This window comes from Postia placenta (assembly GCF_002117355.1).
Source record: "Postia placenta MAD-698-R-SB12 unplaced genomic scaffold POSPLAscaffold_1, whole genome shotgun sequence".
NCBI classification, from domain to species: domain Eukaryota; kingdom Fungi; phylum Basidiomycota; class Agaricomycetes; order Polyporales; family Adustoporiaceae; genus Rhodonia; species Rhodonia placenta.
Window position 1 is genome coordinate 170,057 of NW_020169832.1, and position 21,095 is coordinate 191,151.

The following is a 21,095-nucleotide window of genomic DNA, read 5'->3' on the forward strand; positions in this document are numbered from 1 at the left end:
TAGGGCTGTGCCTCTATAGATTTGGCAAATCATACGCAGACGGGCAGCGTGATTGATCTGGCCAGGTGGGGCGAGATCCTCTGCATCAGGAATAGACACAGCTTATACAGGTAGAATGTCGACAGGACAGCAAGAAAGGGTAGGTCTGATTTGCTATATACTGACACAGGTCCCTGCACCGCAAGGCCCGCTACCCAGCGTGCACCGTCTTAAGTAGTAGATAGCCCCACAGTGAGCACTGATCGACGATCCCAGGGTGAACACTTTGGCCAGCTGACAGACATTACAGGCTCCGGTCGACGGGCCCATAAGAGCCCATCTTGCGCAACACCGTGCGCCATGACGACAGCGAAGAGCATGTCCGCCGTTACTCGCATGATCAGGCCGAGGGTAAGAGGCTGAGAGGCCCCGAGAGTGCATCATACACACATGCATTCATGACGCACAGGCACGTATTGCACTTCAGGCCGGTCGTGTGCATGCCCGAGTAGCATATTGGCCTCGTTCTGGCTGGCTCTGGCTGGCCGCCCTACCGGGAATGGACGAGCGATCGATGAGCAGCAGTGATAGACAAAGAGACGCAGAGAACCAGAAGCCACGTCCGCATGAGCCGTCCGAGAGTCAAAACTGCCGCGTCCCGCGCGTTGTGTGCGCAACAGAGGCCGAGCGTCCACTGAGGGCCTGCAGGTTTCGTCGCCCAGATAGACGCCCAGCACGCGTGCGCAAGGAAGCGCATGACGAACGTGCAGCACAGAGCACAGAGCAGAGACGGGATTGTGAGAACGCGAGTCTGCGTGTCGCCCGCGGGTCCGCATATACATGAAGTCGGCCGAGCTCGTGCGTGAACCAGGAGATGGTGCAAGCACCGACGCATGTGGGTCGCAAAACCGGGTTTAACCACAGTGACGCAGACGCTCCGTCGTGGGTTTGTGGCGTCATCACGGTACTGAGATGCAGCGTCGCCCGCCCGTAGACAGTCATCGAGCGCGTCGCGGCGGTGCGAGAATTGGCCCAACGCTCCAGGACACACGTCGAGCCCCACAGCGTATTGACGTGCCGCCCAAGCGAGAAGTCTGGTGCGCACAGCAAAATCGAAATACGAATACGCCCAAGCGCGGGCTCCAGCCTCGCGTACGATACGTCGCCGTTATCTGCGCCGCTGAGCAGGACCCCGGCTAATCCCCTAAGAGCTCTGATCCCGCGCAGACCCTATTTCGGGGGTAGATAAGATAAGATTTGTCACGATCTAAGCGTGGGAATGTCAGGCACATTCCATATTTCGATGTATCTTGGGGAGAACTGTCTACTCACCAATTCTGGGAGGGAACCATGACAACATGGTCTCATAAAACGCAAAATACTGCCAAAAGTGGGTCATTTTTAGGGCCATTTTCGGGGTTTTGAGGGATCGGACCTCTGAGGGGATTTTCCGGGTCCTCGCTGAGCCGACGAGATACGAGGAGCGAGGGAGCGCCCGCGATGCGATGCTGCGTCGATTTCAATTTTTAGACGGACTGAAGTCAGCGCGGCGTCGTGTGCGCCCGGGACCGCTGTGGGTGGTGCTTCGGAGAGGCGTGATAGACGATAAGCTCGAACCGATGGAGGGACAAATACAGTGGCGTTGGCTGTCAGAGAGGCGGTGTTGCGGAGCGGGCGGCCACAGAGCGGCGGTAGACCTGGAGATGTCGGCCGTCGGGATTCGAGAGACAATGGACTGTACTTGATAGAGGGGAGAAGAAGGGGTCGAGATAATCAAGGTGGCAGCGCGAATGGCAGGGTTAGCGAGACATGATGCGGATGGTGTTGGAGGTTGCCACAGGGTCGCACAGCCAGCTTCTTGATGAGATTGAGACGGTGGTGATACCAGGCTGACAGAGAGTGTTTATGGGAGAGTATAGGCCAAGGACGAGATGTACGGACAGACAACCGTGCGGCCATAGACGAGCTGCATCTCTGTCGACAACAAGAGCACGTCAGTGAGGCGCAGAGCAGATCGAAGAACTCGCCTAGGCACGCCTCCCGGACCGTACATGGCAGAGCCTGTCAATCAGTGAGACGCAGCACACACGTCAGGGAGCACTAGAGCACTCGCCTGGGTCACCCGGACGCTGGCTCTTCGACATTTGTATCACCACGCGGGTGCCGAGGCTCGTCTGGTACCCCACGGGGCCATGCGGGGTCGCCGGCGGGAGCACCTTCATCCTCATCCTCGTCGCTCAGCGCTCAGCGTCCATACTAAATGCCGCCCCGCCCCGCAGCGGCCGGCTCGTCAACTGACAGCGCAGAGCTGATTTGATGGGGATTTTCAAATTCAACTCAGTTCGTACGTAACAGCCTTCCATAAATAGCCTAGCACCCGCCTCCCCCTTGCTTGTCCATTATGACCGCGCTTCGCGAAGCACCCAAACAGCGCTGGGAGATCGCTTGGCCCGATTGGGGTGATGGTGGGAGGAGATGGTGCGAGGGTGGCGAGCAATCGCTTCTTCACATACAGTTACTGTTTTTCTAGCATTTCTAGCACTGCTATTACGCGTAGCCCGAGGGTCCATGGGAACCGCATACGGTCGATGTGGAATACAACGGACGGTGGCCCTGCGCGGACACGAACAACTCCTCGCCGCCAAGGAGTACCTCCACGGTCCTGGACGGCAGCGCAGTAATCCTCCCGTCCACCTCTTGTAGCGGTGAGGTTTCAGGGGCAGTCGATCTGACGGGTTACGAGAGGGCCTGGACCGCAGCTGCCATACGGCCTGGAACCGAGATAAATCTTGTCAGATGCGCCCCTGAGAAAATCCGCCCGTCTCGGCGCGCTCGAGATGGAGCGCGGCCGCGTGCATCGGCGCACACGGGAGCGATCGAGTTCTCAGCTGCCCGTACTGCAGAGCCCAACAACGTTCGAACGTTCCCCGTCGGCGCCAGAAGGGCACACTCATTCAATGGTGGCGGACACGCCAGCTACGCGAGCGAAGTGCGCTGCGCCGCGACGACATCCCCGGTGCGATCGTGCGTCCCGGTTCGATGATGGTACGTTTAGATTCGCGCTATGCACGCAGTAGCGACCCACTGAGTGGTGCGTGGCGCCACGCGAGACCCCACGGCCACGTTCGAATAACGAATTCTGACCGCGCGTACCCACCCGCCAATTCATCGGTGCACGGCCGATGGGGGCGCAGGCGCGCGAGCATCGGCAGCGAGAGGGCGAGTGCTCCTGTGAGCCAGCTCGCCGTCAGCATCTCATCATCACGGCCCTCAGCTTACTGTTGCACGCTTCATGAATTGACTACTGGCGCATGACACGCATACGAGTGGTCTGACAGAACTGAGGCGTTAGGGCACCGTGCTTGCCGACCCCGATGACTGTCATGAGAGTTGATGCCAAAACGACAACAAAGACTGGTGCGGAGACGAGGCAGGATCGCGCAACAAAAGGTAGGACGGCGACAAGAAAATGGCACGATACATCAAGGCTGTCGCACATTTGGCAAAGCGGGCACAGGGATCCCGCGTATCCGCGGGCATGCCGCAAAACGTTCAGATAGCACGCGCAGTCGCACACAGATGCAGAGTACGAACAACCGTCGCCCACGTCTATTTCCACGAGCAGCGAAGCCAAGAAGGGAGCCACGAAGCCCGAGGCCGGAGGCAGAGCGACGCAGGATGGTATAGATAAAGCCCAAACGTAAGGGAAGCGTGCGAAGCTGATGGCCGGGCTGTGCGCAATTGAATTGAATTGCGATAGATAGCGCGGGTAGATAGTCGAGTGCGACACCGACTGTTGCGAGGAGCAGCCAGGTTGGCAGGGCGCTCGGCCGTGGTGTGCAGGATAGAATGGGGATGGAAGTGGGATGAGAATCGGACTGGGGCTTGCCACGGTGGACGCGCGAGATGGAGGCCGAGTGGAAGGCCGGTGATGCGGGAAGTGAATGGCTGCGAAGAGCATCCCAGAGCGTGCAGAACCGCGGACAGGGATGGTAGGGACACCCGTACGCGCTGGCAGTGCAGAGATTGGGCGAGCCGTGGTGGTGGGAATAGACATACGGAGGCTCGTCTGGGAACGCGCACGTCAATCTGCATCAACGGTCAAAAACGAAAATGGGCGCGCGCGCATGCAATAGACGCGAAGGCGAGTCTAAGTAAAACTGCGTGCGGACATGTCAGGATGGCATTAGCGTCCGAGCCGGTGGATGTGCGCGCCCGATCGGGATAGCTGCGGTGGGCCAGCTTGAGTAAGAACAAACGCGATTGTGGGCGTAAAAGAGGCGCGATTGGAAGAGCGCGAACACACGGGCTCGGGTACCGGGCCTGGGCGACTGAATGGATGGGGGAGATAGGAAGTTGGGCAGTGATGGGGGCGAGAACGTGGGGATTGGCTGGGCGGGTGGAGCTGCGCCGTTCGAAACGGAAGCGGGTACGACTGGCAGAAATCCTGGATGGTCAGACAGACAGGGACAGGCGCCCAGAGAGGCGGACGCAAATTTGCAGGCCCATCGATGGGACAATGGGGTGCTGTCAGTGCGCACGAGGCGGGCGGTGCTGGCAGAAAGCAGCGGATATTGGGAGGAAATAGGCCTGCAGAGCGTGTGCGGGTGTAGCAAAAGCGCGGCGAGGAGCGGTGGGGAAAAGGGACTAGCGGGACGAGGGGCGGGGCAGGGGCGGGAGGGATTGCCTGTTATGGGATGGTGATAAGCGTTGCCACGTGAGGGATGCCTAGAATGGATAATCTAGAATGACGTCGGTCGGGGCATCAGAGGGAGGAGCTCTTGCATAAGGGCCGCGCTGGACCAAACGTCTGGGGCCCCACTCGCGCCCTCCTCCTCTCCTCCCGGCCTGCAATATTAGGTTGCGCAGTTGCAGAGAAGATCCCTGCACGCCAACAATAGCGCGATCCTTCTCTCCTCCCCCCGCGCTTATCCGTCCCTGCCAGCGCGCCCCCCTGTCTGCCTGCCATTTTCTGGCGTACTTAGGCTCCCCCTCTTCTGCCCGCCCTCTGCACATTCCTAGCCCTCGACACGACCTCCACGATGCCTTACGCCCTTCCTACAGACCACATTACCTCACCATCGTCCTCAACGGTCACCACCACGGCGGCGCCCCGCTCCCACCGCCGCACTCGCTCCTCGGGCAACTTTTCTGAAGAGCGCGGTCCCGGAGCTTTCGTCTCCCTCGGCACACTCCCCCGCTCGCATAAAAAGGCTGTCTTCCACCTCGGCCTGCACGATGACGATGCCGCTCACGACGACGACGACGCGCCCCAGCCTACGCCGCGCCCTAGTCTCGCCTATGTGTCCCCGCACCGCTCGTACCTCTCTCCCACCAATTCCCTCCGTCTGTCGATGAACAACGGCAGGTTCTCCCCATCTATCGAACCACCTTCACGCATCGACATACCACCACCCGCACCCGCGTCCGTACCCTTCCCAACCTCATCACCCAGTTCCCCGGGCGGTTCTTCCTCTCCATTTTTCCTTGCCCCATCTGCGACCACCAACTCCTCACCGCCTACAGCATCCCTCACACGCACTCCCAGCACACCTATAATCCTCTCCAACGGCAAGCCTCTCAAGCCCTCGTTGAAGTCTTCATCCTCGTCGCCCAACATAGCCGACGCTCTCGGACGCGCCGCGACGAAGCACCTCCGTGCCCAGTCCGCGCCATCGACGCCCGGGGGGCCGAAGAACGTTCACTTCGCTGACAAAGACTCGGGGCTCGAGACTGTCCGTGTGTTCTCTCGTTCTGGCAAGCCTGCCTCTCTTTCGAAGCCGTCTGGCGAAGAGACAGAAACCGAGACGGAGGCGGAGGGTCCCAATGTGCCTTCAGGGTCGAACTCGTTCCCTTTCCCGTCAATAGCGTCTGCGGAACTGCCGCTTTACGAGATCGACACCAGCTCGGGGCGTACGAGCTCTGTGCCCGTGCCCATGCCCTCGCCATACGCAAATGTGCATTTGGAGACACTCGCGCTCCCACGTACGAGACCCCCGGCGCTGCGCGGAACGGTGCTTGTGCGGAACATCTCGTTCGAGAAGCGCGTTGCGGTGCGTTTCACGCTGGACGACTGGCAGACGACGAGCGAGGTTACATGCAGGCACGTCGTGAGCCTGCCGAGCCTGCCACCGCCGTTCCCGCACCCGCGGACGGTGGGCGACCTGGCGGGGAGCATCGCGAGCGGGGACCGAGCAGCGAAGGAGGATGAGGGAATGCTGAGCTGGGATCGATTCAGGTGAGCGTCGGTGCCGTCTGTTCTTCCATTCACCCGCCGCCCGCCATCACTGTTGATCGGCTCCCGATCGTCAACATTAATGTATCTCGATCGCGCGCGTGCTGACGTTCATTTAACTTGCAGCTTCATAATCCGGTTGGAGGACTACGAGCACAAGCTTGCCGAGCGCACTCTCTTCCTCGTCACGCGCTACGCCCCCAGCTGCGGCGGCGAGTGGTGGGACAACAACAGCGGCCAGAACTTCCGCGTCGGCTTCCGCCGTGCGCCGCCCTCGCCCGCGACGCACTCGCACAACTTCGCCGGCATGGGCCTCGGCATGGGAATCGGCCTTGGTACAGGTGAAATCCATTCTCAGCAGCGCACGTTCAGCGCGCCGAGTACGCTTCGGACGACCCCGACGAGTGGTGCGCTTGCGCAGGGGCCAGAGGGTCCCGAGGAAGGTGAAAATGCGAGCGCGAATGCACGAATGGTTGCGTTGGCGAAGGCGCAGGTCGAATCTGTGCGCCAAATGCAGATGAAGAGCAAGGTGTATGCGCCGCAGCTTATGCGCTCGGCGTCGAATCCCCTACCGGCGACACCCCCTGCGGATCTTCTGTCGCTGTATGCGGCGGACTCGCGGTCGAGCTCGGTGCCAAATAGCCCCGTGCAGGGCTACATCAACAAGCGGCTCAGCTTGTCGAACTACGTTGCACCGGGGAGCGCGAGCTCGGGGTCGTCAATGGTCACGCCACCTTTAACACCGCCGAATGGAGGGAGCGGGCGGGTACGGAGCGCCAGTCTGCCGGTTGGTGTTGGCTTGAGCGCGGATGTGCCGCTGAAAGAATCGGAGGTGCCGATTGAGGAGGAGGATGAAGATCTAGGGGATACGACTGCCCTTCCACATGAGGCCAATGTTTCATCCCCCGACGCGATTACTAGCGAGCAGCCCGTCACTGCGCTAGAGCCCCTCGACTTCAAGCTGCCGTGGACGGGCCCGAGCGGGTTCGGCGCGCATATGGGGACTGGGCTGGGCATCGAGTTCCCTGTGTCGGCCTCGGAAGTGCCCTCGCAGACTCAAGAACAGCTGATGAGCCCACCGAGTTCGCCTTCGCATGAGCAGGCATCATTAGGCCTCGGTCTCGATGTTGGGGAACAGGGGCACCAGGCAATCTCTGCGCACACGCAACACAGGAACGCGCTGCAGAGCACAATTTCCATAAGCCTTCCGTCTTTGTCGTCAGGCAGCAGCTCACCAGCGTCATCTGGCGCGTCGACGCCCGCGCTGCGCGACCCGACATATGCGGCGCTCATCCGGAACTGGTGTTTCACGGGCTCGCCGACAGGGACACCTGTAGGCCGCGGGACTGCCGTTGCAGCTCCTCCCGTCTCGTATGGATTCCCTGCGTTTGGGAGTGGATTCGGCATGATGGATGCGGGGATGGTGGGAGGTGAGTCTCGGGTTTCTGTCTGGTGACGGTGCTCTGGGGCGCGCTTTTGTATAAGCTTGGAGGGGCGCATGGGTTCTTGGGAACGGAAGGCTATCTGATGTGTGTTGTCGCGTTACGTACTTTGCCGTCTGTGTCTTCGCCCTTGCGATGATTGCCACCCGTCTGACGGACGGACGCGCTCGCGCGGCGACGTCATTGGTCAGAGAGACGCAGGCGAGCGCGAGAGCAATGACGAGTGGTTGGTTGTGTGCGCCTTTTCAGGGCGCAGCGTGGCCTCTGTGCGCGCTGCGCTGTGCGTGCGGTCCCTTTTCAATGCTGCTGTGTGCGGCCTCAGAGCGGGAAGTCGTGATTAAACAAATGCTGATTCGTCTGCTGTCATTTTGCAGCCCCTTTGCGGTGATATGTTGCTCGCCAGCACGTCATGGGTTGCTGCCCGCGTCCGACTTCCCTCTCCTGAATACGTACACCCCGCGCTACCCCGCATCTCCCCGCAACGTCTCCTCTACACGACCACCCTCGCCTACCCTTACCCCCGCCCGCTCCTGCCTAACCCGACGATACCCATCGCTGCGCACGACCTCAGCTGACACGTGTACTCGTGCTCGGACGATTTTGACGTTACGTTGCTCGCTTCACGCTCGGGCGCTGGTGATGCAGGACGTAACGACCGGACGGACCTTGCGACAGCTGATGTTAGACGCCGCGATGGATGCCAAAAGAAAAACAAGAAGAAAAAACGCATATATGCATGCAAGCTGCTTCCCCCAACAGGGCGGGCTGCTCCTCACCACGTCGCGTCCTTCTCCATCCTCATCTTTTCCGCCCTTTGTTTTCTTTTTTTAGCTGTTCAAGTCACCGGTCGACTTCAACGTCTCAACGGTCTCTATCTATTCCTATCTGCAATCTTGTTTGTACACCACCGCTCATCACCACCCTCCCCGAAAATCCACGCCGGATGTCTACACTATACCCTCTACCACGGTCGCTCGATGCCTGCAATCCATACACGGTCAGACGTCGTCCTAACTTCCGCGCCATTGCCTCCGCAATCACACTCTCCTTCTCTTGGGTTGATCTCGTGTCCTCTGTACAGTACAGTAGTGTAAGAGTAGCGTCTACTTCGTCGTCTGTTCTCTCTCCACACACATGCATTGCTCACTGTCCGCCAGCAATCTCATCCTCGTTTTGTTGACTGCAGTCTTGTCGCTCTGCAATACTCGTTTCTCCCTTATCTCACAATTCACGCACGGACTCACTGTCGTACTGTACACACTGCACGTACCACAGAACTTGAGCAACGCTACCCATGAATAGAGCTGGGCACTCCCCAGTAGAGTCGCGCCTAATCACAATTTCTCATCTCGTATCGCGTCGGCGGATGACGCTGCAATGTCAATTTCATACAGCCTGAACGATCAACCTACTTGACAAACGCTACATGTACACGATGTCATTACGATGTCCTGTGATCCATTCTTCGACATTCGGAACCTGTAGGTCGAACGCAAGATACACAACGCTATCCATGGGGCCTCGAATTTGACCGCTCGGCCCTGCTGCGCGCGATGTCATAGCTAACTGTGACAGATCACTGTTGTACAAATAGCGCTGGATGCAGCAGGTTGATTGAGTTACGACGTGCTCGGCAGATCCACCGATGCTCACCTTGGCGCACATTACGCGTTCAGGCCACGGGGACGTGCTTATCTCCAGAACGCTGTGTAATAGCGCAGTATACCGCTCTAGAGGGCAGAAATTGCAGGCCAATGCCCGGGCGTCCCCAGCCACCTGAAAGGGGCACGGCGAACATACAAGTGGGGGAGTGAACAGTCGCGCACTAGGTCAACGCCAAGTCCACTGCCAAGTTGCTGGCTAGAGGCACCGGGTCTTGCTGTTGTCCTCTCAGGAGGGCCGGGGCCGAACTAGTGGCTTTACGAGACGTTGAAGAGCCTCCGATCGCGTTTACGCAAGGCCTAGACGAGAGTTGGGGATCCGTATGGAATCTGATCTGGACAGCAAGGGGACGAGGCGCAGATACAGGAACTGGGGTGTTCTTGTGCACCCGGGAGCGCCGCGGCGGGAGCATTGTGGAGCCCCACTCTGAGGGGGACCCTAGATCAGAGCACCTTTCCACAAATGCGGGGTACAGATTGCGGGGAAGACACAGTATGTGGGGGTTAGAAGCCGCCTGCATATAGGGGTTATTTTTGGAGGTCGGCGGGGAAAAATGGAGAGATAGCTGGGAATGATTCGTCCATCGTCTATGCGTCACGCAATAGAGACAAGCGGTGGAGGAAAAAAGCAGATGCACCTTTGTCTGAGTAGGATAGTGTCGTATGCCGCAATCTACCGGCACACGTCTGATGGGATACGTAGATCTTTCTGCTCTGATTGAGATGCGAAGATTTTGCAGAAAAAAGGATGGGTGCCTGGACGGAACGTCTGAGACCGATGTAATCGATATTGACAGCAAGCCTTCGGGCTGTGAACTGACGTAGTTGCTAGGCACGTCAATCGTATTGTAACTGCCAATAACAAATCAACGACGTAGCATTGAGCCATGTAATCCATTGAACCTTCTAACCTGTCCAGTTCCTGGGTGCCTGATCTTATCGAAGGGACGTTTGTGCAGCCAACGCTGACGACATGATCTTGCCGACAACCTGAGGCAGTGCTGCGTACCTATATCATTAGACATCCAGGAATTTTGTTATGTAGTGGAAAGTTGAAATAGCGGTTCAAATCGCCCAACTGGGTGCAGATTTGCTAGATGCGGGTTCTGTGCGCATATAGCCAGCTGTGCAGTTCACAATTTGTTTCTGTGAATTCGCGGTCGTGTAGGGGAAATTGTCGCCAAAACAAAAGTTGTGATACGGCCAGAGCGACGATCGTTCTCTATGAAGCCATGCTCATGAGGTCTGCTGCATAATTGTCCATCAGTCAGGACTGAATCGTCTGTACTGGCTACAGAAGAACCAACCGATATGGAGGTTGACTGGTTTCACTCACCAACATTAAGCACTTAATTCCAAAGTCCTTCAGCGGGCTTATGCAGCGGCTGATTTTTTAGCTTGTTCCACGCTTCAGTTGAAGACATCGTACAAACGATAGCTGTACGGAGACAATGTATTGGTGCATTTCATATCAATGGGAAATTTAAAAAAGGACCTATATCAAGTGCCTACCGCCACGAAAATCGATGTTTGGTTTGTTCTGAGCATGTACTGAAACAGGTCCTCGCACCTTGAGCCTTCAGATAGGTAGCATAGATCATCGCCCTCGTCAGACTGCACCTGAGCGAGGAAAACAAAGACAATACTGCACCGTTGAGGCCCCATAAGAGAGATTCTCGGATATCTCCAAAATGCCTTCCCTGTTCAACCGGACTAGTAACTATGCACGGATGACATTTCATCAAATGGTCGCAGTAGAAGCCTCCACGCTATGCCAACCACACCAGGCGGTGGCCCCGACGGTGAGCGAGGACCGTAAGCCAACAGCAGCTCTGGTGGACACCAAGGGGAAGCAGCAACGATGAAGTCCGCGATCACGAAAGCGACGGCTCTGATCGCTATTGCATTCTGTGCCGGACAGTCTGCTCAAGCATCTACTCCATACCAGGCAACATTCGGGGCTGGGTTGAGTACGACCTCTAAGATAGCTGATGGCAGGAGTAATGGCTCGAGGAGTTGTGAGTTGCACCCATTCTCATATCGTGGCATAGTCTGAACTCAGGCCACCGCCATGTCCAGATGAGCTAGTAGCACATCCTGAGTTCTCTCAGCACAACTTGCGGATCACGGCAGATCCCTCGCTTTGTGATCCTTCAGTCAAGCAGCATTCTGGCTACCTCGATATCTCGGATGGCAGGCACCTCTGGTTCTGGTGAGCCGCGAAACACATCCTCGTCCGCCAAAATGTCCTGCTCTCAACTATGTATAGGTTCTTCGAGGCCAGAGAGTCTCCACAGGATGCCCCCTTGATGATGTGGCTTAACGGAGGCCCAGGGTGCACATCTTCTATGGGGCTATTTTTTGAAATGGGACCCTGCACGATCGCTGACGAAGGGGAATCGTCCGTTCCCAACCACTACTCGTGGAACAAACACGCCAACCTGATCTTCCTGGACTCCCCAATTAACACTGGCTTCTCGTACTCCTCGGACGGCTCAAAGGTCGACACGCTATCCGACATGACTGTGGATCTGTATGCTTTTCTGACCCTCTTCCTCACGCGCTACCCAGAGTATGCGTCTGCTCCGTTCCACCTGGCGGCTGAAAGTTGGGGAGGGCATTATGCACCGAACATCGGGTCTTATATTCACAAGAAGAACAAGGAGCTCGCTTTTGCTCCTCGCGCCGGCCTTCAGCACATAAACCTCGCCTCGCTAATCATTGTGAACGGTCTCACCGATCCTCTCGTTCAATTTGGTTCCATTCCTGAATACGGGTGTGGAGGTGCTCCGTATCCGCCATGGGATCCCAGTGGTTCAGAATGCGCAACCCTTAAACGCAAGGCACCTTTGTGCACTTCCTTGATTGAGTCGTGCTACAGGTTCCCTTCGAAAGCGACTTGCAACCCTGCCACAAATTACTGTTGGTATGAATTACTTACAACGATTACAAGTGCGCCTCTATTGTTCTCGCGCGAGCGGTCCCCTAAGGATTATCCTCAGCCACCGATCGCAACCCTTACGACCTGCGAGTTGCCTGTGATGCTAATAGCTCGACGTGTTATCCTGAGTCCAACTGGATTGAACGGTTCCTGAACAAACCATCGCATCGAGACAGTCTCGGTGTCGACGAAACAGGGAATTCACTATGTGTAACATGACCACCAATGGTCGTTTCTACGAGCAAGGTCAGGCTATGCGCAACAGCGCAGCACTCCTCCCAGAACTGATCAACGACGGGATCCGCTTGCTTGTTATGGCGGGTGATACAGGTGAGTTCGACTCGTTATGTCCATTGGTCCTCCACTGAAGACATTCTATGTCTGCCTCATCAGATTGGATTTGCAACTACATGGTAAGTTGCTCGTCCGCGTCCATAAATGATGCCTGATTGGTCTCTGGAATAGGGTGTTCAACATTGGATGCAGAAGTTGGAACACAACTACCATTCCGAGTTTGCGATTGCGCCAGCGAGGCGGTGGAAAACAGCGAAATCTGGTTTAGTTGGAGGCGAAGTGCGGTCCGCCGGCCCTGGCGCGGGCAACGTCACTTTTGTGCAGGTGTATGATGCTGGGTGAGCGGTCTATCACCACTCATCAATTTGATATCGACGTTTACATTGAATCTTAGGCACATGGCTCCTCATGACCAGCCAGAAGTCACTGAGGTATGCGCGCCCTGTCTGGGCTTCCTCGTTGATATGTATTGACTTACGATGTCACTCATAAGGACGTTATCGTACACTGGCTGAAGAATCTGCCTTTTTATAAACATTAGGCTCGGTACTTCTCCTGTTCTAGTTCTGCTTGTATGACCCGATGCAATCACTACAATCCCCGCTCCGTAATTCCCAGCGCCGTTCAACGAGTATGACAGGAAGGCCTTGGTCAGAGGTACCAGTCACTATCAAGACTTCGCCTTTAAAGGAAACACAATCGCATAACTACACCGGAGACGCGTCTATTACCACGCCCGTTACTGGCATGGGCGTCTACGCGACCCACGTGAGCGCGTTATTTAGCTCTGCTGAGATTAGAGGCCCTTGGCACACAAGGACAAACAACTCGTCGAACGGTGGCACGCGACCCCACGCGGTTGCCTCGCGTAGTCCAGGCCAGCCCTGGTCGCTACACGCTCTTCCTGACCTCCGTGGATAGCGAGGAAAGTAGTTTGAACTGTTCACGATTCCCCTCACGTCTACGATCATGCGCCGCGCACAGACAGTCAGACATTATGGAAGGCCCTCGCTTGCCCTGGGCACAGATGATCTAGGGATGCTGAAAGAGAGCCCGGACGAATCAAGCGAAGATGTATTGCGGCGCCAGTTGATTGAGAAGGACAGAGAATGCGACAAGGTCTGCACGCCATGCTATAGGAATCTTGCCTTGATCAGGCCACTCGCTCATATACTCGACTACATCTAGTTACAAGCGCAGATACAGACGCTGCAAGCGCAGCTTGCACAACGACCCCCTTTGGAGGCGGTCCAAGCATTGCAGAAGGAGTACACGAACCTTGACATATTGCTGCAGGGAACTCAAAGGGAGAATGAGCGGTGTATGGCTGAATTGGAACGGTGTGTATACATACATCGATCGTCGCGGACTTCTCGCTCACGACCTCATAGAGGGAAGGCTAGAGAGAAGATGTTAGAGCGTGAACTTGAAAAGCTTGCAGGAGCTAATTGGCAGGTGCAGTAATCTGTCTCGATGCCTTGGGGGACTACTGACTCATTACACCTCAGGCCAACCTCAACATTTCTGCTGCACCTGCACCCGTTGCTGCCATGCGGGCGGCAAATGTTCTGAATCCTCACAGGTTAGACGCTGGTTCAGCACCGGGAGGCGGATCAGCGGCTAGCACAGAAGCCACGGCAGCGCACGTCGAACAAGTCCGCCTCCTGATTCTCGGGATGGAGCAGCGGCTCCAGTCGCGCGAAGAGAAGCTACTCAAGACTATCGAGCGGGCGGAAACGGAAGGCGATCGCTTCGAGGAACGGAGGAAACAAGTGCTCTCGGCAGTAGCTTGAGTCCACGGGACAATCGATATGATTCGCTGTGTCTTTCTAGTACATTATCTCATGAATTCGGGCACATCGCTATCTGTGTAACATATTCGCCTATACCCATGTCGTGTACTCCTGTATTGTATGTATACTGGTCACTGGCTCTGAAAATGCTGGCCGCATTGTCCTTGCAGGGTAAGTGAAAACAATCAAACAGGATGGTGGTACATTCACAACCTCGAATTCGCGCCTATTAATCAGCACGAGACGGTGATATGACACCTCGAAAGGTGTTGCTTTGCTGATTGAGCTTGGCTTCTGCGATGTCGAGAAGTTGGAGAGGGAAGCACTTGACTAACTCGTAGGTTCGATTTGTCTCTCCGCTGTGACCATGACACAGGTATGTTTTGTCATTTTCGGGCCTTTTGTGACGCTTGACTGACAAAGTGAGTGGGGCGGTAAGGGTGACGGCATCGATCGCACCCGGGAGATGGCAGCCATCAATGACTTGCGGTCAATGAAATCTGCAATCCCACTCAATCAATGCCCATCGACGCCGAGAAACAGGTGCGGCGCTAAAAGTTAGTTATAGACATTGCCCGTGTTCGGAAGGCATCAGTCAGCATATCCTCCACTCCGAATATGGGTAATTTGGATAACAGCACCCGTATGTAGGCTGGCCAGCCCAGCCCAGCCCAGCCCAAGTGCCGGCGCGAGTTGGAATCCCTGCCCAGAGACACAAGAGCGTGCACTCACTGATATGTCCGACAATTCATGTCCGGCTGTAAAGGCAATACCCGGCTAGATGGTAAGAGTGACACATGCCCGGAGACTGACGGTGTGCATTTAACGCGGAGATGACCTTTCCGTGATTCTAGGCAAACTAGACTGAGTTGCAGCCGGAGGAGTCATTGCACGGGTGCGATCGGAAATATGGCCGGTTCTGGAAGTAAACGCATTCAGTCGATGGCCAATGAGGCCAGACTCGCAATGGCTCACATGAGCATACTGTGGGGTTTGCGAGAATCTGGATGTGACTTAACTGTCTCAGGTCTCGAGCGTTAGTCTCTACGGACCAGTAATCCGAAGGTTTCCAGACATGTCAATGATGCGTTCGACCTCGTCTCCGACTGGTTCCTGCGAATCGGCCAATCATCGCCATCACGGTATCGGCTCAGTATGTCCTCGAGCACATGTGGGGGGCGTCGCTTGCGCTAGCACAAGTCAGGGTCGACAGTAGTTAAACTACTTACATTTGTCTCCGCTGTGTGGGTCTGTGGGTGCCGCATATGGCATGCTATAACTTGTGAGATCCAACAGCCGAGGACCCGCGGTACCCACCTCTTGGCGCTCCCACATGCCGAGACACACAGTGCCTAGAATGAATGGCGGGGATAAGGAGCATCTTATACATCTCTGCGGCCTGGACCCGACTCGCACCTTAATAGCAGGTGGCGGCATGTGCCTTGCGACGAGATCGACGCACTACGGTATATCGATCTCGTTATGGCATGGTTAGCGAGCATCTCTTGTTTAATTAACACGGCAATTTTGTAAATTTCAGTGTAGCCGACGGATGAGACTGTGACAACTCATCATTGGCGACGGATTCTTAGTATTATAACCAGAAATAACCAGAAAGAGGCGCGCACGTTAGAGGATTGCATTGTATCCAACGATATGGGACACAAGAATGGCGTGGTTGGCGCCTCTGCGTTATCTAGAGGACGAAGACGGCTGTGATGCCATAATCGGTGCTCGTGCACATGCGCTGTTGGCGTCCAAGTACACGGACATTGCAAATGTTTCCTGTAGACGTGTGGAATCCCGTAAGTTAGGCTATGCAACACAGCGTTAACCCCATATCGCCATATGCTGGTATCGCCAACGTCGTGCCCAGCACGATGGGAACGGAGCTGTGAAATTTGATTTTAAGCAGGAGGACTCACTGACATTCTGCAAATTCGAGCACGAAGCATGGTTGCGTAATGTCCGCTGTCGTTCAGTTTGCGACATGAGACTGACAGTAGACGAACACAAACCTCGGCTTGTCAGAGTTATGTGCGAGACACCCAACGCCAGGATGCAGTATCATCGGGTTCCTGATGATGCCTATGAATACCTGTGTTATCGTGGGATGAAGACGACATTAGGACGTAAACAAGCGTCCGTTCCTAAGCAGACCTCTAAGCACGCACTATGTACGGACGTGTGAACGATCACCTACGGAGCGCACGACACCAAAGTCAATTGAACTAGCCAAGAAGTAAACCTTACGCTACGCCGCTTGGAAGAGTGGGGCGCTGACCGAGTTCTCTAGGAGACAAGGAGTGGCGGATAACCACCAACGCTTGCATCACGCGCTCTCAGGGTGCCACGCTGATCAGCGCTGAGGCCCTGACACTCGGCTGTCTGTGCTTGAGTACATTTCAGAACGCCTTGCCAGTGGGAAAAGTCCAGGGTCACCGCGCCTGGCCTTCCATACGAGGCCTAGCATTGCGTTCCTTCAATGTGTCGGATCCAGGACTTCCAGCGGGCTCTTCATGAATAGAGTACGGTTCCTCTTGACCTTGTTTGGCGGGTCCCGCTCGCTCAGCGAGGCCCACTAGTGCCGGCTTCGCGACTTCTGTGCCTCTATGCAACGAGCACTGCAATGCAACCGCACACATAACGCACGCGATCAAGTTGAGTTTCGGCTGACCACGTAAGAAGCTGCAGTGTGTTTCAGCTATCTTAGTAATTCTCCCGAGACTATTCGTGGAGAAGCACTGCTGCCTACACTCCAGTGCATTCGAGCGAGAGAAGTGAGTTCTTCCACGGACACGGACTGTCGAACATAATGCGTCCGTGCAATACCTACCGGACTCAGACGACCGGCACGTGCTCGAAACAAGCAAATATATCTGTCTATCATGTACAATAAACCTGTTCAAAGTTCAAAAGGACCGGCTGCGAGCTAGACCAACCACTCACATAAGCTCTTGACATGGACGACCTCCTTGTGAACAGGTTCTCAGAAACAAGACTCTAAGGCACGCCAACCATACTTTCCCGAGCGAATGAACGCACGCGATGACGTCCGACCGGAAAGCCAGCGCTCCACAGATCGGACGGGATTGGTGGCCGCCGTGCCGTCCATCGAACCGTAGCCTTTGACACCACGAAGGCCCCGAAAGTGCTGGAAGGAAACGTAATTGCTGGGTGCGGAGGCAGAGAAACATGATACGCTTTCACGAAGCGCATCGTGCAGCACTCGGATTAAAGTGTAATTTCAGAGCAGTGCAAGTAAAGGCGCCGTGATGCGTACATACGTTTCCGGCACCGATAGAGGCGCGGACGCAGTCGCACGAAAGCACAAGACCACCAAGCGGAAGAGAAGAACGAGAGGAAACACGTACAGACAGTCGGGCTCTTGTACGACTAGTCGCACTCGTACGTGGGACGAAGGGCATCCGTCTGCTGGGAGTGCACACGCGATTCGGTCCGAACATGATCGTCGATATCTAGTTCCATTGTTCAGCGGAAAAGCGGCGCATACATTCACTCTAGAAACTCACGTCGGGGTTACCCGAGGCTTCCTTGCCTCTAGCTAGTCAGGAGGTACGCAGAATGAATGCTGCCCAGTGATCGAGCCGCAACAAACATTGTCCTGCACCATAATGCACCTTGAGTCAGGAGTAACAGTGAACCCTGCGGAGCACACCGAATTAGGGCAAGACCAACACGCGCCCATGAACGCCGCACGCCCATGGAGGGACCAGACGCCGTCAAACCAGCATAGCGGATACCATCAGGTTCAAGGCGGGCTGTCAGGTTCGCTGGCCCTTCACCAGGAATTCGGTGGTCGATCGAATGTGCACGCCGCAGACGTATCGGGTTGCCCAATGGAGGAGTGTCAAATGTCAAGCAGGATAACGGCATAAGGCATTCATTCAGCAGCGGACCTTTGGGCACCAGGGGCGCTGCTAGATACTGCATCGGCCACGACGCATGTCCTGCAAACTCGAGATGGGGACGTAGTGCGGCTGAATCTCACCTACTTTACGGGGTTCAAGACCCCGGGTTCTATTGGAGCCTTTGTCGCCTATCCTTATGAACGAGCCCCACAACGGATGCCCTGGAAGCATCTCGAGCAGGAATGCTGCATGTGTAACCTACGGCGGCTATAACAAGGCCTACATCAATTGATATGAAGGATCAGACGAGGAGTAGACGTACACCGACAGTCTGGCCGCGAGTCGCAGCATATACGGTGAATTATTCGAGGGTAGGGCTGTCAGTACGTAGTACGTGATGCTGAGAGCATGATGCGGCGAAACCTGCACCCTTACGTCGATGACCGATGCCGTAAGAACCCGCACGCTTTCGGACCCTTGATTAATCGGACATTGTGAAAGCTCTGGCGATGAAGGTGGCATTGGGAACATACAGGATAGAGGGGTATGAATCAGGTTAACATACGATACCCTTGCCACCACAGCTGCAAGCTGCAGTGCAGTCCGCAGATTGCCGGCGGCAGCTGCGGTCCGGCGGTGACCGCAGCAAACATGACGTAGCCCGTCCGTTCCCTGGTGCAGAACGCCTAGGATACGTGGAAGGGAAGATCAGGCCAGTACACCAAACCCGGGTGCGCGGTCGCTCCTCCACATGTGCGTACGGCTCCCGCGTGGGCGCGCCGAGGACGACGGCCATAACGAGGAGCTGCCCACGAGGCCGCGCGAGGTCTCCCCCGAAAATGAAGGAACAGCACACGCACTCTTCCCTGTTCATTTCACGGAGAACCCTGCACGTCGCACTCCGTCGGGTGCGCTCCGGGTGCAGTCCGTCTGTTACCGGACCCTGGGAAGGCTGCGCCGGGCCTGTGATAAACAGCGTGCACGCGGGACCGTGGCCAGGACGGCGGCGGGGCCAAAAGCTCAGCGACGGTGGAGCTGGCGGACTTGAAAACCGTGCTTCGCGAACCGGTTGCGGCCTCCCCACCGTCCTCCCCCCGGACAGCGTCGGCGGTCTCAGCGGCTGATCCGGTAGCTCCGAAGACATACGCGGAGTTGAGTACGGGCTTTATTGTCCCGTTGAGATGCTCGGTCAGACGGATGAGCGCGAGACGTGTGTGAGCACGGAGCGCCGTGCATGACTGCCCATACTGGGCAGGAATTAATTTCCGTTGGCAGCCAGGGGAGCCAAGTGGTCTGCCAGGGCCGTTGTCCATCACAGGCCGCCACGAAGTGGCAAACGTGGGTGTATGCGCCGGGTTCGAACGTGAAGATTCACGTTGTACTGGTTGGACGAGAAGCGACGAGACAGGCGTGTGCCCGCAGACGAATATCCGCGGAGCGCCATGCACCAGTGCCCATACTCGGCAGCGGATTTGTGCAGTGTGATATCGAGGCCGCTGGCGGGAGGGAGCGTCAGAGCATTCCACCGGGAATGTCGACTAGCATGCATCGCATTCACAAGACACTGGCGGCATGTATGCGCGTCCGGCAGGCCGAGACCCTGAGGAGCCACTCCTGTGTGCCGCGGACGAGATACCATAAGCAATACGGATCACGTACCTGCATCGGGCTAGCACACGAGCGGGGGTGAGAGGAAATGACAGAAAGGGCTCGACGTCGTCGTGATTGACAGCTTGTGGGCGCCTGTTGGACGGTGTTTGTCGCTCTGCTAGGGTCGACTCGAGGGTGTCTAGTACCACGATCGACCCCGGGAGCGGCGACATGTCCGCATTCTCAGGGCTATGCCGCCCCAGAACACCAACGGCAGCGGTCCACCAGCACCGATAGACACCCAGCCAGTAGCCAGGCGTGCGCGCGCGGAGCCGCGGCAAGCCAAGAGACCTATTAAGTGGAGATGGGACCGAGATTTGACAACGGGCAGACGAGCTCCGCGGCGATGCGCTAGGGCGCGCTGCTGGATCCTCGGAGATACGGCACGGGTCACGCTGGCTGTGCTGTCCATGCGAGCCTGGGCACGATCGCAGACCGATCAGACGTGCCTACGGGAATAGCATCGCATATTGACTTTGTGCACGGGCCAAGGTGAGCGCGCGGGCTGAATGCGACTCACCAGAAGCGGCGGCGATATAGTAGCATTCACAGTTTGAGCCGGTGTGATCGTGCCGAGGACGGGCTCATGTACGGCTTTCGCGAAGCGTTGGACGACGCTGAGGGACGACGTAATGAGCGTAGCGCGAATCATCCGATCGACTTGAAGCGGGTCCGCTGAATAGAATGCATAGATCGCGACATAACTTAGCAGGGCGGACAGACCCCGCCGAATCGAATTGCAAATGGAGAACGAGAAGGATGGGCCATGGTTGCGCCGCGGAGAAAGAGACGCGGTGCAACTGTCATAAATACATTGGAGAGCGGTACGGAGGATTTCTTGAACCGCGGCGGTGAGGGATGATGACTAAGATAGAGATCCGAGAGACAGACGGGCATAGCCGCCGGAGATCAGAGTTTACGGCAGAAACGGACGCGGCTGGCGGTTGCAGGTGACGGCAGGATTTCTGAGAATTGGTCGGGGCCGGATGATGGGAGATAGCAAGGTGCCGTTAGCAGCGGGCGGTGTTTGAAACGGGGGTACAAGTGGACAGGGAAGGACGGGGCGGACATGGGACAAGGTACGAGGCGGAGGGAGGAAACATAGACTGGCGACCATGGATGGCAGGGGTGAGACGGAGAAGTGGGCCAGGACGCGATATGTGGCAGGAGTTGGAGCGGAATGATTGGCGGGGAGAGGGGCGGCAATGAATCGTGAGAGGGTGTGTCG

The 21,095-nt window shown here is 56.6% G+C and overlaps 8 protein-coding genes across 8 annotated transcripts; 6 read left to right on the forward strand and 2 right to left on the reverse strand.

Annotated features, from left to right (window-relative positions):
• The first annotated feature begins 42 nt into the window (after positions 1–42).
• Positions 43–1,247, forward strand: POSPLADRAFT_1063797 (hypothetical protein). The gene has a single exon (XM_024481724.1). The coding sequence runs from the start codon at positions 539–541 to the stop codon at positions 821–823; it is 285 nt and encodes a 94-aa protein (XP_024343617.1). The 5' UTR covers positions 43–538; the 3' UTR covers positions 824–1,247.
• POSPLADRAFT_1042133 (hypothetical protein) lies at positions 952–1,179 on the forward strand (the record flags this gene model as incomplete). Its single annotated transcript, XM_024478044.1, has 1 exon — positions 952–1,179. The coding sequence occupies one exon, from the start codon at positions 952–954 to the stop codon at positions 1,177–1,179; it is 228 nt and encodes a 75-aa protein (XP_024343618.1).
• Positions 1,248–2,380: 1,133 nt separating the features above from the next.
• Positions 2,381–3,683, forward strand: POSPLADRAFT_1129848 (hypothetical protein; the record flags this gene model as incomplete). The annotated part of the gene is made up of 4 exons (XM_024483887.1): positions 2,381–2,444; positions 2,537–2,656; positions 2,776–3,024; positions 3,559–3,683. The coding sequence occupies 4 exons, from the start codon at positions 2,381–2,383 to the stop codon at positions 3,681–3,683; spliced, it is 558 nt and encodes a 185-aa protein (XP_024343619.1).
• Positions 3,684–5,021: 1,338 nt separating this feature from the next.
• POSPLADRAFT_1175516 (carbohydrate-binding module family 21 protein) lies at positions 5,022–8,368 on the forward strand (the record flags this gene model as incomplete). The annotated part of the gene is made up of 4 exons (XM_024488361.1): positions 5,022–6,217; positions 6,341–7,644; positions 7,906–7,964; positions 8,031–8,368. 4 exons carry the CDS (start codon positions 5,022–5,024, stop codon positions 8,229–8,231), a joined length of 2,760 nt encoding a protein of 919 aa, XP_024343620.1. The 3' UTR covers positions 8,232–8,368.
• Positions 8,369–8,485: 117 nt separating this feature from the next.
• Positions 8,486–9,730, reverse strand: POSPLADRAFT_1175517 (hypothetical protein; the record flags this gene model as incomplete). Its single annotated transcript, XM_024488362.1, has 6 exons — positions 8,486–8,729; positions 8,804–8,852; positions 8,927–8,986; positions 9,102–9,252; positions 9,310–9,361; positions 9,483–9,730. 6 exons carry the CDS (start codon positions 9,728–9,730, stop codon positions 8,618–8,620), a joined length of 672 nt encoding a protein of 223 aa, XP_024343621.1. The 3' UTR covers positions 8,486–8,617.
• A 1,448-nt stretch (positions 9,731–11,178) lies between these two features.
• POSPLADRAFT_1042137 (hypothetical protein) lies at positions 11,179–13,093 on the forward strand (the record flags this gene model as incomplete). The annotated part of the gene is made up of 9 exons (XM_024478045.1): positions 11,179–11,335; positions 11,397–11,529; positions 11,587–12,269; positions 12,320–12,404; positions 12,455–12,588; positions 12,652–12,671; positions 12,724–12,890; positions 12,947–12,983; positions 13,046–13,093. 9 exons carry the CDS (start codon positions 11,179–11,181, stop codon positions 13,091–13,093), a joined length of 1,464 nt encoding a protein of 487 aa, XP_024343622.1.
• A 428-nt stretch (positions 13,094–13,521) lies between these two features.
• POSPLADRAFT_1042138 (hypothetical protein) lies at positions 13,522–14,345 on the forward strand (the record flags this gene model as incomplete). The annotated part of the gene is made up of 4 exons (XM_024478046.1): positions 13,522–13,671; positions 13,741–13,892; positions 13,944–14,007; positions 14,061–14,345. 4 exons carry the CDS (start codon positions 13,522–13,524, stop codon positions 14,343–14,345), a joined length of 651 nt encoding a protein of 216 aa, XP_024343623.1.
• A 2,438-nt stretch (positions 14,346–16,783) lies between these two features.
• POSPLADRAFT_1042139 (hypothetical protein) lies at positions 16,784–18,870 on the reverse strand (the record flags this gene model as incomplete). The annotated part of the gene is made up of 11 exons (XM_024478047.1): positions 16,784–16,969; positions 16,998–17,033; positions 17,182–17,246; positions 17,295–17,319; positions 17,391–17,573; positions 17,720–17,824; positions 17,879–17,906; positions 18,025–18,316; positions 18,358–18,475; positions 18,653–18,720; positions 18,783–18,870. The coding sequence occupies 11 exons, from the start codon at positions 18,868–18,870 to the stop codon at positions 16,784–16,786; spliced, it is 1,194 nt and encodes a 397-aa protein (XP_024343624.1).
• Between the last annotated feature and the right edge of the window lie 2,225 nt (positions 18,871–21,095).